General features: G+C 50.2%; 1 protein-coding gene across 7 annotated transcripts in view; it reads left to right on the forward strand.

Annotated features, from left to right (window-relative positions):
• The window catches only part of ATXN7L1 (ataxin 7 like 1), a 245,328-nt gene that overhangs the window by 75,141 nt on the left and 153,863 nt on the right, over positions 1-16,324 (forward strand). For all 7 annotated transcript variants that reach the window (XR_005373183.1, XM_038562722.1, XM_038562723.1 and 4 more), the window contains one exon: positions 10,460-10,564. Coding sequence is in view for 6 of the 7 variants with exons in the window: in XM_038562722.1 (XP_038418650.1) it covers positions 10,460-10,564 (105 nt within the window). In the remaining variant the exon portion in view is untranslated. The remainder of the gene's footprint in view (positions 1-10,459; positions 10,565-16,324) is intronic.

Consider the following 16,324-nt stretch of genomic DNA (forward strand, 5'->3'; position numbering starts at 1 on the left):
GTCAGACTGCACGCTCAAGGGGGAGTTTGCTTGAGGATTATCTCTCTGCCCCTCCCTTTCCCCTTCAAATATATAAATAAATAAATAAATAACTGACCCAGATGAGAGAACCTGAGAGGGAAGGGAGTCTGGTGATGACTTGTGGCCATTCCAAAGCATTCCTAGGCCCTTCTACTCACCTAAAGCTGGAAGAAGGGACTAGAATTTCCTCCAATAGGTTGATGCTTCTCTCTCTCTAGTTGAGTCATAGTGAACTATACAATTTTTACATAACAAGCCTTTGGTTAAATGTGCTACATCCACCCTTGTCCCTTCCAGAGAACTTTTCTCTCACTGGGCCCAGAGCACTGGGGCTGATGTGGTGAAGGGGATTGGAAGCTGTTCTGCACGTGTAGCTCATCTCTGAACCCAAGCAGTCCCTGCTATAAGCATAGGATACCTTATCAGGACTCAGCAACCTGCCAAAGTGGTTCCATGTTCCTCCTCTGTCCTGAGGGCCGGAGGTAGGGATGTCAGGCCAGAAGCTACCAGCTGACCTGACCTGGGACAAGGATGTGCGTGACTGGATAAGGAGAAGCCTGGGTATCCTTGCAGCTGCTGGAAAGGGAGTCTGGGCTGGATTTATATCCCAGAGAGCAATTTTAGGGACAAATTATTGGCATCGTTGCCTAAACCCTGCATAGGTGAAGGGAAGCCCTTTGCAAGATGACTTTCTTAGCCACCAGGGTCATCGCTGACCTGGTCAATCCCCTGCCAGGTTGGCCTCAGATCACTCTGTGTGCTCTGGGCTGAGCCCAGCTGGTCCAGTGTCAGACAGGAAGGGGCTGAAGCAGGAAGGACTAGGCTAGGAGAAGTCTCGATCTTCCAGGCCCTGAATCACTCACTTGGCTTGATGTATAAGACCTTACAGCCCTAGGATGAGGAAATGGAAAATGAGGTCAGGGGGAGCATCCAGAGAAAACCCCTAAGCCTACCCCAAATGCTGGCTTTGAGAGGGGTATCACGGGTTGGGGGGTGGAATGGGGAGTAGCTGTGTTTGCCAGACAAGGAAGGATGCAACCTTCACGAGTCTGGAACAGTGAGGGACAGGAATTAGCCTCTTCTCCACTATGATGGCCCACCTGGAGCTTGCCTCCTTAAATTCAGCCAGCACTTGTCTCCCACGGAGCTCAAAGAATGAACAAATAGACAGTTATTGACCTCATAATCTTAGATAGCAGCATGGATATTAGGGCAATTTATTATTATTTACAACCCCCCCTTTTGAAGGAAGGGCAAATTAAGGAGCACAGGAAGTAAATCAACTTCTTGGGACCTTCAGCCTCGTGAACTAATTGACATTTATGAAGCAGCTACCACGTGCCAGACTGTTTGGGTATAGAGATATAAAGGGCACCGGTTCACAATTCCTGTCCTCGGGAAGATCCCAGTCTGGTGAGAGAGGTGTAAACCAAGTGCTCTACAGTCTGGGAGCTGTGGTCACGTTGTGGAGGGCACACCGGCAGGGAGGGAAGGAGCCTGGTTGACTCTGCGGCTCCGCCAGGCAAGGCAGAGAAGGCTTCCCAGAGGAGGGGATGGGTGAGTTGGAGAGACAGGAAGAAGGCCAGAGATGACAGGAGGTCGTTTCAGATATCCTGACAGTGTGCCCCCTCCTTCACACATACGCCCTTTGATTCCAGATGAGGAAGCAGTTTAGAGGGGATTGCCATGCCAAAGGCCAGAGTCAGAATTTGAACTCAAGGCTGCCTGACTCCGGGGCCCAGCTCTGGGGCACTGCATTTTACAAGGCCCATGTCTCACAGGTTTTGTTCTAAGCCTAGAGTACAGTCTCCTCCTTGTGCTGCAGGGTGGAAGTTGTGCGGGGTCTGAGAGGAAGTCAGAAGTCTGCGGAGAGGGGCTGGCCCGAGGCCTGAGGCCCAGGGAACAGCCCCTGTCGCCTCCACACAGCCTCCACACAGCCTCCACACAGCCTCCACACAGCCTCCACACAGCCCGACTGCATTAAAGGCCCTCCTGAGGAGGGAGGGATTAGTCTCTCACGAGGCCATGGCTTTGTGGGTTGGTTGGGTTGGGGATGGTTCACACAACCTAACGGGGAGCACCCACCTGCTACCAGGCCTGGCTCCCGGCTGCAGCCTTGCAAGGGGGTGCCTTCCGGCCCAGCCGCAGCAAGAAGAGGCTGGGGCCCCTTTAGTCCTGGTCTGTCAGAGAAGAAAGGCTGTGGGCCTGCCGCCCGCCCGCCCGCCCGCCCTCATTGATGCTGAGGAGCTCACCGCTGCTGCTGCTTGCTTTCTAGTCGCCCTATTGAGTTTCCGTTTCCAGATTTCATTGTTTTTGAAGCCCTCACAGTCAGGCCCTGGGTTTTCAGAGATCTGAAAGACGGAAAGTGACCGCATTTGTGTGTGCGTGTGTGTGTGCGTGTGTGCATTTTCCTAGAGGGGAGTTCAACATTTGGCTGGGGAAATAGGAGGTATTGGGTCCGAGGTCATTGCTTTGAAGACCTCATGTTGTTTTGATCTCTGAATTTAAGGAGATTTTGGAGTTGAGGAACAGATAGAATCAGGCTGTCAGAGCAAAGGAGAAACGTTTTTTACATCCCCTCAAGCTTTCTATTTGACATAAGTGATTAAAATGCAGCTGAAAACTCCACCGGCAGAGAGAAAAGACGAATTAATAAAAACTGCGTAATGAGCACATTAAGATTAATGGGGGGAGAGAAGGGCTCCCCGGACCAGCCTCTCTCAGTGTGAGCAGTGCTCCTCCCGAGGTGGCACGTGTCGTTCCTGTAGGGAGCCCTTCTGTGTCCGGATCCGCATCGGCTTGGAGGCAGTCATGTGTGTCTTTGAACCACAGTGACTGTTCTTCCCAATAATTTCCCCTGTTTGAGTTTATGGAAGCGGAAGCCCACAAGTCACAACCACTGCCAGCCACCAGCTCATCCCTCTGATAGTTTTCCAAGGAAGTCCAGTGGCACCCGGCTCTCCAGCCACGGTCACAGGGTTGTCCCTCCCTGAGGTCCTACCGAGGTCTGTGCGTCCAGTTATCTCCCACGGGCAGAGGCTTCTTTTCAGGCAGGGCTTACATTCGCCTTCCTGGAAAAGGCGTGGTGTGTTAAAATTACATAAATAGAATCTCTTTTTTTTTTTTTTTTTTTTTTGCATTACAGTAGTTTTTTAGAATCAGTTAAAAGGGAAGCAAAAATTTTAAATTATATGAAATTGTTGTTATAATAGAGTATTATAGCAATTGCTACCTTGACATTTTTAATAATCCCTATAGCAACTGGGGTGATTTCCCAACCGCCAACAAGACTTTTGGGGTAACTGAAGGACATTTTCTGGAGCTTTTTTTTTTTAAATTTTTTTTTAAATTCTGTTTTGCTGTCTCCCTTTTCCCGCTGTGGGGTTTTCTATAGTGAGAGTAGGTACCAGCGATTCCTGATAAGCTGCTCCACTGCCTTCAAAGCAAGTCTGCTCCTCACAGCTTCTCTGTTCAGACCGCACTCTGCTCGGCGTTCCCACTCACAGAGGGAAGGCATCAGTCCTTACTCACGCCCTCTCAACTTTTTCATCCTCTGAGCCCTCAACCAGTTGTTGTTTCATAATGTCAAAGTCTTGGGCCCTGGCAGGTGTCCAGGGTCCAGTTCAAAGGCGCACAGCATCTAGATCGATCCCAAATCCACAAAAACAGCTCTCCTCCCATCTTAGAAACACGTCGCATCCAAACAGTGGATTGGAGATGTCACCCCGCTTCCCTAACCTGCACCCATTTTCCTAACGTGAGGACTGGATGCAACGAAGTTGATGCAGACACTTGGCTTCACAGGTTGCAAGTATTCCCCTCCAAAAACTGTGTATCTGGAATAAAATGCTACTCCTATCCTGCCGATTTCTTTTCAGTATTGACTTAAGAAACAGTTCACCAGCTCCACCGACATCAGAGCTCTGTCCCCCCCACCCCCGCTCCTCCTCTGCTGTCTGGGGGTGGGGTGCTTTTGGGGAAGGTGAGGCTGTGCAAACCTCAAGTGCCTTCCGTCTGTAAGCAGGCCAGGTGTGCCAGCCTCCACTGAGCACGAACACAATTGACAGTCAACTCTGCCCCAAATGAGAATTTTAGTAGCAGTTAAGTAAGAGAAGGAGTACCCACTTTAAATAGGGGTACTGAAAATTTCCTGTGATAAATTTATAAGCAGCATTAGGTTAATACCATGAGCCTAATCTGTGAGTAACTTCCGTGAATTACCCTTAATAAGTAAGCATTACGTTGACAGGCATTGGAAAGAACTCCAATAACTTAATTCTCAACTCCCCACTACCCCCACTCCACCAACCCCACCCTCTTCTCGCCACCAGACCGTGAACAAGTTGTAGCCTCTATGTGCTTATTTGATACAGAAAGGGATCTACACTTTAACCTGGCTCTGTTGTGCATAGGTTCTTGGGTTAATGATCAGTACCCCAGCCAGCACTTTATGTTAATATGATCATTTCCTCCCAAGTTCATGAAAGACTTTTCTGTATCCCACTGTGGTAGATAATGAACATGATTTCCTCCATTTTTGTAATTAGGGAAATTAATACAGGGAAGAGTGGTGCCAGAAGAGGTGCTGGTCAGTGGGTTGTTGGCAAATGTTTAAATAGCCAGCTCTCCAAGAGATGAAGCCCTGGCTTATAGTGGATACTGATTCACATGGTGTAAATATTCCCACCTTGGCTGCTTTAAGCTACCAACATACCTCCCTGAATGCTGAGATAGGAAGATACAATCAACTCTTGTGAGCTGGTAACAGCAGGCTCTAGCATAAGATTTGGCACTAATGATTCAGTCCAGGGCTTCAGATTCCCACGACACCGCTGAGGACTAGCTCAGACCTCTCTAAATCCCCAGTGAACTCTCAGGCTGAGCGTAGCCCCTGATTCACTGGATTGCCTTGAAAAGTGGTTTTCGAAGTTTGAGTTGTGACCCATTAAAGGGTCCTGAAATGTTGAAATCTCAATGAGCATTTTTAAAATGAAGTAGAATATAGTAAAACAGAAAGAAATGAGTAGAACAGAACATATCAGAGTGTAATGTACATGTTCCAAGGAGAGATGATGGATGGATAGATGGATAAATGGATGGATAGATAGGTAGATATGTATATGTATATGTACATAAGGGTACAGTGGGTTGGGGTCAAAAACCAAAAAAAAATACTGACCTAGAAGCAAGTGTACCTGTTTCCCATTTGTGCAAAATGGAGTGAATGGAGCTTGCTCCCTCCCCACCTGTTGTCAGGCAAGGGGCATGCTAAAGTCACCTCTGCGATAGTGCCATGGTGGCTAGCACTCTCTCTGATGTACAGTTGACCTATTTGCAGGGACAAAATGAGGCAGAATGGAGTGGTTTGGCTTTCTCTCTTTGGAAGATGGTTGAACCCCATGTTTAAAGCTGGGCAAAGTCTCATTTTTGTGCACATGCTTCCTTGGAATCCAGCCACAGCCAGAGAAAGAGAGAGAGCCCTCCCAAAAGCTTTCAGCCCTCATCAGTCCATGCACATGTGCAAATTCTGCAGGTGGGAGAGACCCTCAGGCTTCCCAGGAGGTCTGCTTGAGTGATCATGAGGGAGACACAAAGGATGTATTGGCTGGAGCAAGGACTCTCCCAATGGAGAAAGACCTAGTTAATTCTGGAAGGTCAGAGGGATGACCTTGGTGAAGGCTTTCTCCACACTCTCCCCCGGATCCCTGGTGGAAGAAAATACAGCCTTTTATGAGCCATCACAGCAATGCCATGAACTGTAAGCCCCATTTCATAGATGAGGAAACTGATGCTCAGAAAAGTTGGGCACCTTCCCTGAGGTTGCGTGGCAATGAGCACTGTATGAAAAATCCCTCCTTCTGACCCCAGGCCTGTGGTCATGCCAATAATTTGGGAAAGCCTGTTAGTCATCCAGTATACCCTCCCCAAGCTGGTTTCTTCATCTGTGAAATGGGATTTTGCTCTGTGAATGAAGGAAAACAGCCTTTAGCTGAGGAGGGGGCATTGCCTTTAGACTCAGTGTCCTGGCATCTCAGCCCAGTTTATAAATCACAGCCCAGGGACGCCAAGCAAATCACCTTGTTTCCTTGCCTGGAAAGTGGAGATGATGACAACTTTCTAGATTCATTTTGAGGACTAATCAAGAAAATGTTATCACATCAGAAAGTTCAGAAGGATGCACATTAACACGTCGGTGGTGGTCACCCCTGGGTGATCTCATTACAGGTGGTTTCACTTTTCCCTGTTTTCTCATCTTTATCCAGCGATGCTCTGGTAGAGACCTGATTGGCGTCTGTGCCCCCGTTCCATGGTGTAAATACTTCCACCAAGGCTGATGCTAAGCTACCACCCTGAAAGCACTGAACGAGCTGGGGAAGGACATGCTGGTACAAGCCCACGCCAGCACACCACTGCTGTTCTTTGTAACTGCGCACCGAGTGTGTTGTTTGGGGGAGGGGGGGAGGTTAATTAATAGAACACCTAGCATCGTGCCAGTGTAATAGTTTTCAGTTCTTCCTGACTTTCCTCCATCCCCAGGCAAACAGCACACTGACTGTGATCGCCAGGCTGCGTGAGGCGGTGGTCTTCTGAGAGGCCAAGTGCCCTTACCTTGCTCCCCACCTGCCAGCCTCGCAGAACCTGGGCAGCCTGTAGAGGAGATTCAGAGGTCGGACAATTGCGGAATAACCCGGCCAGCGGGCAGGTCCTCTCACTTTCTATGGGAGACACACTGTGAGCAGACATGAGCAAGGTTGAAACTGCTCTAGGGGAAACCAAGAAGGGTCTCAGTGGAGCAGAGGGCCTGAAGGGGAATGCACACGCGCGCACACACACACACACACACACGCATGTGTGTACGTACCCCGGTGGCCAGTTTCTGGCTAGCCTGACTCATGACCGGAGAGGAGTGTGTGTACCTTGGGGGTGCGGTAGGGGTGCTCTGCAGATTTCTGAAGGATTATAGAAGGTGTGGGAGTCCTGAGACCACAAAGGTGCAGAGGCACGCTCACTCCCCACTCCCTGTGGTCTCAACCCCCACCCCGGACTCAGCACAGCTTCCCACACGGAGGAGGCACGCAAGACATTTTTCTTAATGCTTTTTTAATTCATAAATTTCTTCTGTTCCTTTATAGCTTGATCTATTGCAGAAAGGATATAAGGCCCCTCAGTAGATGCTTGTTGAATCAATAAGTAAGTCTTAGCCCCGCCTGGCTCCTGGTTTCACATGTTCCCGGACGTAAAATGTGACTGAATCTAAATGAGATGCAAAACGTTAATAAAGATTGCCAGTGATTTTTTTTTTATTTCTTCTGGCTTTTTTGCAGTTTTCAAATGTATCTTCATAGAACATGGATCACATTTGTTATTGAAAAAAGAACATGTATTATAAAAATAAGCAACCTATGATAAAGAGTAGAACCGAGAGGTATTGGTAGTTAAGGACCAACAGATATCCTCTCCACACTGCGGTGCTTGAACCAGGGACCCTGGACACGTTGGGTAGGCCCAGCACGGGCCTCCTCATGCTTCAGGACACTTGTCACAGTTGGGTTCTCTCTCTGGGCCTCTCTTGCCTCCAGCCTCCCGCCCACCAGGCACTGACTAATAACGTTCCCCTCCAGTAACAAGTCTTAGTCAGAAGTGGAAACAGAGGCGAGTCCTAGAGAGGGGAAATAACAGGCCGCACCCAGGGCTACTGACAAGTGACAAGTTCACCGAGGGCCTGCGTCCCCAGCCCTCTGCCCCCACCACCATCACCTCTAAGGGGGCAAGCGGGCCCGCATGCACCTGCAGCTCGAGGAGGACCTGCCATGGCCAGAGCCGGCGTCACCCTCGCAGCCACGCTCCTCCCCTGGGACAGCGTGGGCCTCAACTCCTTGCCCGGTGACAAGTGTGTCCGCTCCCCTTCTCTCTGAGCACTGGGGCTGCCCTGAGAGCGCAGAGCGGAGGGTGCCCCTGTGAGAGCATCCATTGGGTTATAGACGAGCTGTCCCCACCTCATGGGGAACTAACTCAGCCTGTGGCCTCCCTCTGCAGCTGGAGGAGCTGTCTTTGTGGGTTTGCTGAGTTTGGGGGGAAGACATAGGTTGAGTCTAGAAAATGAGAACTTGGGGGCTTGGGGGGAGGGTTCAGTAGGTTTGTGACAGAAAACATGCCTGATGCATTCACTGCCTTAATTCCTCCGTCAGCCATGCCAGTGGTCCAAGCCTACTGCTCGATTCTGGAGCAACCCTAGAGCTGGTGGGCTGAGAGCAGGCGAGGCCAGGTGCCCCCTAGGGCTCTGTGTGCACCCCGAGGTGCATGGGGAGGTGTGACCGTGTTTCCTCAGAAGCTAAGGAACTTTCTTTTCTGACCACTTTTTTTCACATACTGTACGACGCACCCATGTAAAGTGTCCGAGCCGGTGGTTTGTAGTATATTCACGAGAGTGTACAGCTATCACCACTATCAGTCCTAGAACATTTCTGTCACCCCAAAAAGAAATTCTGAACCCCTTATAGCAGCAGCCCCCCCAGTCCCCTCTAGGGTCCTCCAGCCCACGCCAGACACAAAGCTAATTTTTGTGTCTATAAATTTGCTTGATCTGGACAATTGGGATCGTACAACATGTGGCCTTTAGTGTCTGCCTCCTTTCACTTTATATAATGTCTTCAGGTTTCATCCATGTTGTAGCAGGTTCGAGTAAGCACTTTGTTCTTTTTCGTGGCTGAATAGTAGTCCACCATCTGCTTACACCACATTTTGTTTATCCATTCACCGGTTGATGGGTATGTGGGTTGTTCCCACTTTTTGGCTGTTGTGAACAGTGCTACCACGGACCTGTGTATATGAGGCTTTGTGTGGATGTATGCACTCGTGTACCTTAGGCCATGTAACTGATTTTTTTTTAATTTTTTTTTTTTTTTTTTATGATAGTCACAGAGAGAGAGAGAGAGAGGCAGAGACAGGCAGAGGGAGAAGCAGGCTCCATGCACCGGGAGCCCGACGTGGGATTTGATCCCGGGTCTCCAGGATCGCGCCCTGGGTCAAAGGCAGGCGCCAAACCGCTGCGCCACCCAGGGATCCCGATTTATTTTTTTTTTAACAGCATGTCACTCCTTTGCCAAAAAACCTTCTGCAGCTTCCCTTGGGGTTGTGTGTGTGTGTGTGTGTGTGTGTGTGTGTGTGTGTTTAAGATCTTATTTATTTGAGAGAGAGCATGAGCAGAGGGAAAAGCAGACTCCCTGCTGACTAGGGAGCCGGATGGGGCTCGATCCCAGGACTCCAGGCTCATGACCTGAGTTGAAGGCAGACACTTAACCAGCTGAGCCACCCAGGTGCCCAGCTTCCCTTGTTTTTTTTGTTTTGTTTTGTTTTTTGTTTTTAAAGATTTTGTTTATTCATTCATGAGAGACACAGAGAGAGAGAGAGAGGCAGAGACATAGGCAGAGGGAGAAGCAGGCTCCATGCAGGGAGCCCGATGTGGGACTTGATCCCGAGACCCCAGGATCATGGCCTGGGCCGAAGGCAGGTGCTAAACCGCTGAGCCACCCAGGGATCCCCGCTTCCCTTGTTTTTAAAATCAGGTTCAAAATCCTTACTTGGTCCACAAGGCCTACAGCTTCTGGGCTCTCCCCTTGTGTTCCAGCCAAGAGGCTCCTCCGATCCACAGCACTTGGTGGACCTTGAACTTTCCCCGCCGCCCCCCAGCCCTTGCGTAACCCCCACACATCCTGAGGTCCCTGCCCCAATACCCGCTGCTCAGGGAAGCCTCTTCAGGCCCCCGACCAGGTTGGGCCCACGCGCCCTCAAGGGACGCCTCCATACGTCTCCTTAGCACGTGCCCCACAGCCACGTGAGGACTTGGGTGATAACTTTTTCTGTGTCCTGTCGCCGTAAGGTCCGGGAGAGCAGGGCCCTCGATGGCATCCATCCGGTGTCCCCCACAGCCTGCCCAGTGCCGGGCACACTCGCTGCAGGTCAGTCAGATGAGTAACAGGTAACGATGGCAGCGAGCAAACCGCGTGTTCGGAGGCCTCCCGGGCCGTGGGGTGTCCCCCAGGCGGTGGGGAAACCCGGGCACCGGCTCTCCAGGGCCTTGTGCGCCTCAGTCCACCTGAGAGATCTTGCGTAAGTTGGAATGGGTTTAGGGGAGCCCCCGTCGGGTGCCGGCCCACCCTCGGGCACCCTCTGGGGCCACGGGAAGCCGTCAGCGTGGGACCCCGGGGCCCCCCGTGCTGGCGGTGCACCTCCAGCGGTGAGGCGAGGCGGGGGCCGGGAGGCCGCAGCTTCTGGGGCAGCCGGGAGTGGCACCGCACGAACCCTGTCCCTTTAGGAGAGCTCGTTGCCTTGCTGCGTGTCTCGCTCGAAACACTGTCCCCGAGGACGTGGCGAGAGGAAACTAGGCCTTCTGAGCCTTCATGACCTTCTCAAAAACCCTGTTTTCCTTTCCCCGCAGATATGCACTTATTCGGCCACTACCCCGCACACGACGACTTCTACCTCGTGGTGTGCAGCGCCTGCAATCAGGCCGTCAAGCCACAGGTGTTCCAGGCGCACTGCGGTAAGTGGACCCCCGCGCCCCCGCCGGCGACCGTCGCCCGCCGCCCCCCCCCCGACGGTGTCCCCCTGCCTCGCCCCGGTGGCGGCCGTGCCCCGCGCCTCTGCCCCCGCTCGCAGGGAAGGGTTTTCGGAGCTGGAGTCCTTCTCGGAGCCGCTCAGCCCTGTCAGAGCGAACGAGAGAGAACCTGCCACTTGCGGGAGGGAAATGGGACCGGAGCGAAGCCGTCCCCCAACCTTGCGCTGGCCTCCCGGGGCGATCACGGGAAGGGGGGAGCGGTGGCTGGAGGGGCGGCTCCTGCGGCCCGACATCCCTGAAACGGGAGGCCAGACTGAGTCTGCCAGGGTTTACCCCAGGAGGGGCTGGAGCTGAGGGCAGCCCAGAGTGGGGTGGGGGACTCCGGGGGTGCTGCCCCAAGGAAACGCCTGGTACCGACAGCCTCAGCTTTGGTTTCTGTCTCTCCAAGAATGCTCTTTGTGTCTGGGAACTTGCTTTCCCTCGGAATCTTTACCTCCTCGATGTCATAAATTCCCTTTGGTAGGTCAGCAGCAAACCCTAGGACCACCCCCCTACAGGTGCATAAGGTGCTCATGATGCCACGTCAGGAGCACGTAAACCACCACTGACCTCAGACAGGCACTTACTTAACCTCGAGAGATGGAAGGCGCCTTATCTTAAGGTGGAGGGTTTCCCGATCTTTTTATTTAAGCCGTACTCCCTTTCAGTGAACGTCCTGTCTCAGTGCCCTCTTTCACTATCACATCTCCAAGCACATTAAATAAATGCCTAAAAAAAAAAAATTAAAGCAATAATAATATTGGGTATGCTTTTGTAAATTACATATTTTCCCCTTTCTCACACTCAGGATTTCTGACTTTCCCCCACCAGCTCCAGTTGTCCCTGTTCTATAAGTGAGTTTAACGTAAAGGGAGTAGTTGCTTATCCAAACTCATCAGTAAATGTATTTGGCCCTTTAGAATAGTTTTTACGTATTCTAATATCATCTATGAATATGTATATATATGATATATCCATATCTAAATATATATAATCTGTATCTGTGTGTGTGTATATATAGAGAGAGAAAGAGAAAGAGTGGGTATATTTTGTGTTTTTAATATATAGAAAGAGAATCCAGGATTTAGGGGCACTTTCCAAAATTTCCTTACCTGCTCAAGGCAGAGAGAGGCTCCTAGATAAAGTGCATTACAGAGAGCTCTGTTGAGAGGGCGAGTCTCCTGATGTCCCCACAGCCAGCTCTGTGAGCTTGAGCTCCTTGCTTGGTGTCTCAGGGCTTTGGTTTCTCCTCTTCCGTGAGGGGTGATCTCCACAGGTGCTTCTAGCTCTAACATTTTCGTTTCTGGCAGGCTGAGCATGAAAGGAGCAAGTTGTGTGCTCGGCCCGAGCTGACCTTCTTGCTCAGTGCTCTGTAGCAAATGACCCCCCGCCCCTTTCCTCCAGGAGAGAGAAAAGGTCAAACCTTTCCAAAGGGAAACTGCTAGAGACCCCGAGGTGGTGTTATCAGCTAAGTGACAGGTGGGGGAACAGAGAGCAGAGCGGTGGCAGGAAGATCCCACACAGCTGGTTTGTTCAGTGAATGACTGTGGAATCTGTGTGGCTGGTTGCCTCTGTTTGTCTCATGAAGATGCAGAGCTAGAGCACCCCAAATGTCACGGGCGTTCGTTCATTTGCAGGGATGGGCTGCCGAGCTGGGTATGGCTGTGAACAAGACAGATGAAAATCCCATAGGCTTAATCAAAACCTTCACTGGGAACTTAATCCATTGGCAGAGTCTTTGATGGAAGGAAACAGAAAGGGGCCTGGGACCCCACTATGCCTTGCAGTTCTGCCCAAGGTGAGGCCTCATCTAGCCAATGAAAGAAGCTTCTAGGGCTTGGCTCCGCTGATACAGCTGCCTCCCTCTGTTCTAGGCCTTTTGGTTCAAGAGCCAAGTCAAGCTTAGGGGGATGGCCCAGGGTTTTGGGGCCGTCTCCTCTGAGCAGTGGCAGTAAATTAGCTTGGGGGTTTGGAGTGATGGACCTCCTCACTTGAAGCCCAGACCCTGCTGAGCTTCTTGCCAAACCAGCTGATGAGTAGCACGATGGGAACTCAGAAGACGGAGGTGTCGAAACCTCCCTGTCTCTCAGGTGTGTGTCCTGCTGATTCACAGCCCATATTTATCAAGACCAGGAGAATGCAAGGCAGAGCTCAGAACCACAGCAGTTCTTCGGGGACAGTGAGGATTTCTTCGTTTCCCTGAGAATTCTTTGTATGGCTTAATGATATTTCTTTTCTTGCTGTTTTATCTCCTCTGACTAGCCTTCCTATTTCCAACAAGTTAATAAGAATGACACTGTGCTAAATGCCAGGTACTGTGCTACGCGCTTTCCCTATCTTTGACTACGTAATCCTCTCAACAGCCCTATGAAGTAGGTACCAGTATGATCCCTGTTCTTTTGAATGTGAGGAAGCTGAGGCTCAGGAGTGCCTTACCTGAGGTCTCAAAGGTAGGCAGGTGCACAGCCTGATTTTGAATGCAGGCAGCATCACTCCAGAGTGAGGAAAGTCCAGAGTCAGCTTGCTTAGCCCGTCCCTCACTGCGCTTCTGCATGGATCGCGTGCCCTCCCTGCCCTGCCCGGCTCCAAGACCTGCCCGCATTCACTGGCCAGGTAGCACATGGGAGTGCAGGTCTTCAAACTCTGTTTTGTTAGCAGCAGAGCCTTTCTTCAAAAGGAATCTCATGAAGGACCCCGGTCTATAAATATATTTGCAAAGCAGAGCCTCTGGGGTTGAATTTTGTTTAGGGGCTCGAGCCCCACCTACCTAGCCTCTCCTGACTCCCAACCTGTCAGGGGTCCATAGAACAGCATTTGAAGTTTGTTGTAACGGAGAGGACATGGGATGGGAGCCAGACCATGCAAGTCACATTAGCTGTGTGACGTTGGGCAGGTGCCTCTCTCTCCACCGTGTCTGCCTCATGCAGTTGTTGGTGCAAAATAACTGGTATGAAGCACCTTCTGGCAAGTACACCCAGAGCACGGGTCCATTTCCTCCTCCCTCTTCCTGCATGGCATCGATCCCCAATGCCCCCAGCTGGACGTGATTCATCCCTCCTAATAGGACTGTTCTCCTGCACCACTTCCTGTTTCTGCCTGCACTTCAGTTATCTGTGGACTGTCTCGGCACATCTACCAGCTTCTCGGATTCTTTCAGGACCAGGGATGTGCCTTGTCAGCTCTGTACTCCCAGCACCCAGAAATGAGTCCATCATCACTGGCCCTGACCCCGGGAAACAGAGCTGTGGTGCACTGGAAGGGACATAGCTAGGGGCCGGCATGCCTGGGGCCAAGTCCCAGCTTTGGCCCTGCCCAGCCCTGAGACCCTGGACTTGTCACTTTTCAAATGACAGGGGACTGGATAATGTGTTCTCTTAGAAACTTACTCATTCTTAGCACGTGTGGTTCAGTTCCTAGATTTTATGGATCCTGGCATAGAGAGAGATGGGTGCACGGCGGCATCCAAGATCTCAGCGTCCCAGTTGTTTAAGTTAAATTGAAAAAAGCACGTGTGTATGTGTGTGTGTGTGTGTGTGTGTGTGTGTGTGTTTATGAGAGAGAGAGAGAGTATTTAGGCCGTTGGTTCTGGGGACATTGAAGGTTGATGGTAATGTGAAAAATTGGAAAACCGTAGTAGAAAAATCATGGATTTTGGAGGCAGACAGACCTGGATTAGAATCTTGACTGACATTTACTCTCTGTACAACCTTGAGCTAAATGCATGACTTTTCCAAGCCTCATTTTCCTCTAAAAAGAAGGTGATCTGATCGTTCTGCCTCAGAGTTACTGTAAGGAACAGAGATAGAGTTTCCTGGCACATAGTAAGGAAATAAAGAAACGGTAGCTATTATTGTCAATAAAGTATGGCTATTTCTTATTAGGTTGAATGTTTCTTATGAAAAATGGGAAAACCAATTCAGTCAAATGCTTCCTGTCTTCATTTCTGGCCCTGTCTCAGGGGATGTGCGCGCGGAGGTCAGCCTACAGACATTGGCCTGTGATTCATCTTCAGCCTTGCATACTCTTGGAGGCAAGAATTGTCAGCCTGAGGATGATTACAATGCCAGGAGTCCCGAGGATCTGGCTTTATAATATAGTTTACGTTCACATTAGGCCCCAGTGTCAGCTCCTCCGGAAATGTCGTGAAGCTCCGGGTACCTCTCTGGAGTCCCTGCCAGGGTCCATCCTGCTTTGGCCGCCTGGCCACACAGGGTCACGTGAATCCCCACTCCCAGGACGCTCTGCATTCCTGTCACTTCTGATTTTGTGCCCCACGCTGATGTCCCCCCAAACATAAAAAGCACATGGGCCCCGAGGTGAGACCCCGTGCTTGGCATGGAGGGGGGCTCTCTGGGAGCCGCCTTCTGACCCCCCCGCCCGAGGGCCACCTAAGGTCTCTTTCCTGAGTCTGTCCAAGAGCCCTTTAGATGCTTTTTAAACCTATACCCAGAAGATACAGAATTTTGAGATATTGCTTTGTTTCTAAAGCCCCTTAGGTGAGTTGATGAGGTTATTTAGGGATAGTCACAGAAAGGGGGAAACAGAATATTAAAACCTCACCTTGGAAGCCCTGATCTCACTCAGCAAGTGTCCTTATCCCTCATACCCCAAGTTGTAGCTTGATGAGCAGCCATGATGTGATTAGCTCACGGTTGGAAATAGCCTCTGTGGGATTCTCAGTCTGCCTGGAATCAAGTTCCAGCTCTACCGTTTGTTAGCTGTGTGACTTGGGCAGATTACTTGGCCTCTCTGTGCTTTAGTTTCCTTATTCTTAAAATAGGTAGAGTGGCTTATCTTATTAAGTGGTTGTAATAATTAAAAGAACTTGGGGTGCCTGGGTGCTCGGTCGCTGAAGTGTCCAACTTGATCTCAGCTCAGGTCTCGATCTCAGAGTCATGAATTCAAACCCCACATTGGGCATGGAGCCCACTTTAAAAAAGAAAAAAAAGGAACTTGCATTTGGAAAGTACTTAGTACAATAGTGAAAGTTTAACAGGAAAAAAAGTTCAGCTATCAAAAACCAAGTGATAAGCTACAGAGATTTGTAATGAAATCTTGTCCAAAGGGTTTTCACTCATGATTAAAGCAGAGTAGGAGGGTGACGTGTGTGACTCTTCCTCTTACGTCAGTGCTGTTGTGAGTCTAACCCTCATCCCAGAAAGAGTGCTGTAACCATTTCTCCAAAAATGAATCCTCTGTGTGTGTGATATGTGCGTGCGTGTGTGTGTGTGTGTGTGTGTAGAGGGTCTTATCTGTGGGCCCAGGCATGTATATAAGCTCAAAACAAGGATGTGCAAGGTGCCTACAAAGAAAAAAAAAATATTTTTATTACTTTTAGTAGTTGCATACTTCTAACAATTTGGAATATTGTAATTAAAGAGAAGAATATAGTAGATTTAAGTTGTATTTTCGTAACAGGGTTGGACATTTATGAAATTGTAGTTGTAGGATTTGTCCAAATGAAAAGAGTTAGGATTTTCTTTCTCTCCTTATCTCCTGACATATTTGCATAATGAACTACTATAAAGGGGGCTTTCTCACTAGCAACACTGTTTCCACGGGGGACTGGAAGTTCTCCGTGATGGGGCACCCTGTGCAGTGCTGGGTGTTGAGCAGCTTCCCTGGCCTCTATCCACTCGATGCCAGTAGCAGCCCCCACCCAAAACTGTCATGACAACCAAAACTGTCTCCAGCCATTGCCAATGT

Source organism: Canis lupus, chromosome 18, assembly GCF_011100685.1.
Source record: "Canis lupus familiaris isolate Mischka breed German Shepherd chromosome 18, alternate assembly UU_Cfam_GSD_1.0, whole genome shotgun sequence".
Taxonomy (NCBI): domain Eukaryota; kingdom Metazoa; phylum Chordata; class Mammalia; order Carnivora; family Canidae; genus Canis; species Canis lupus.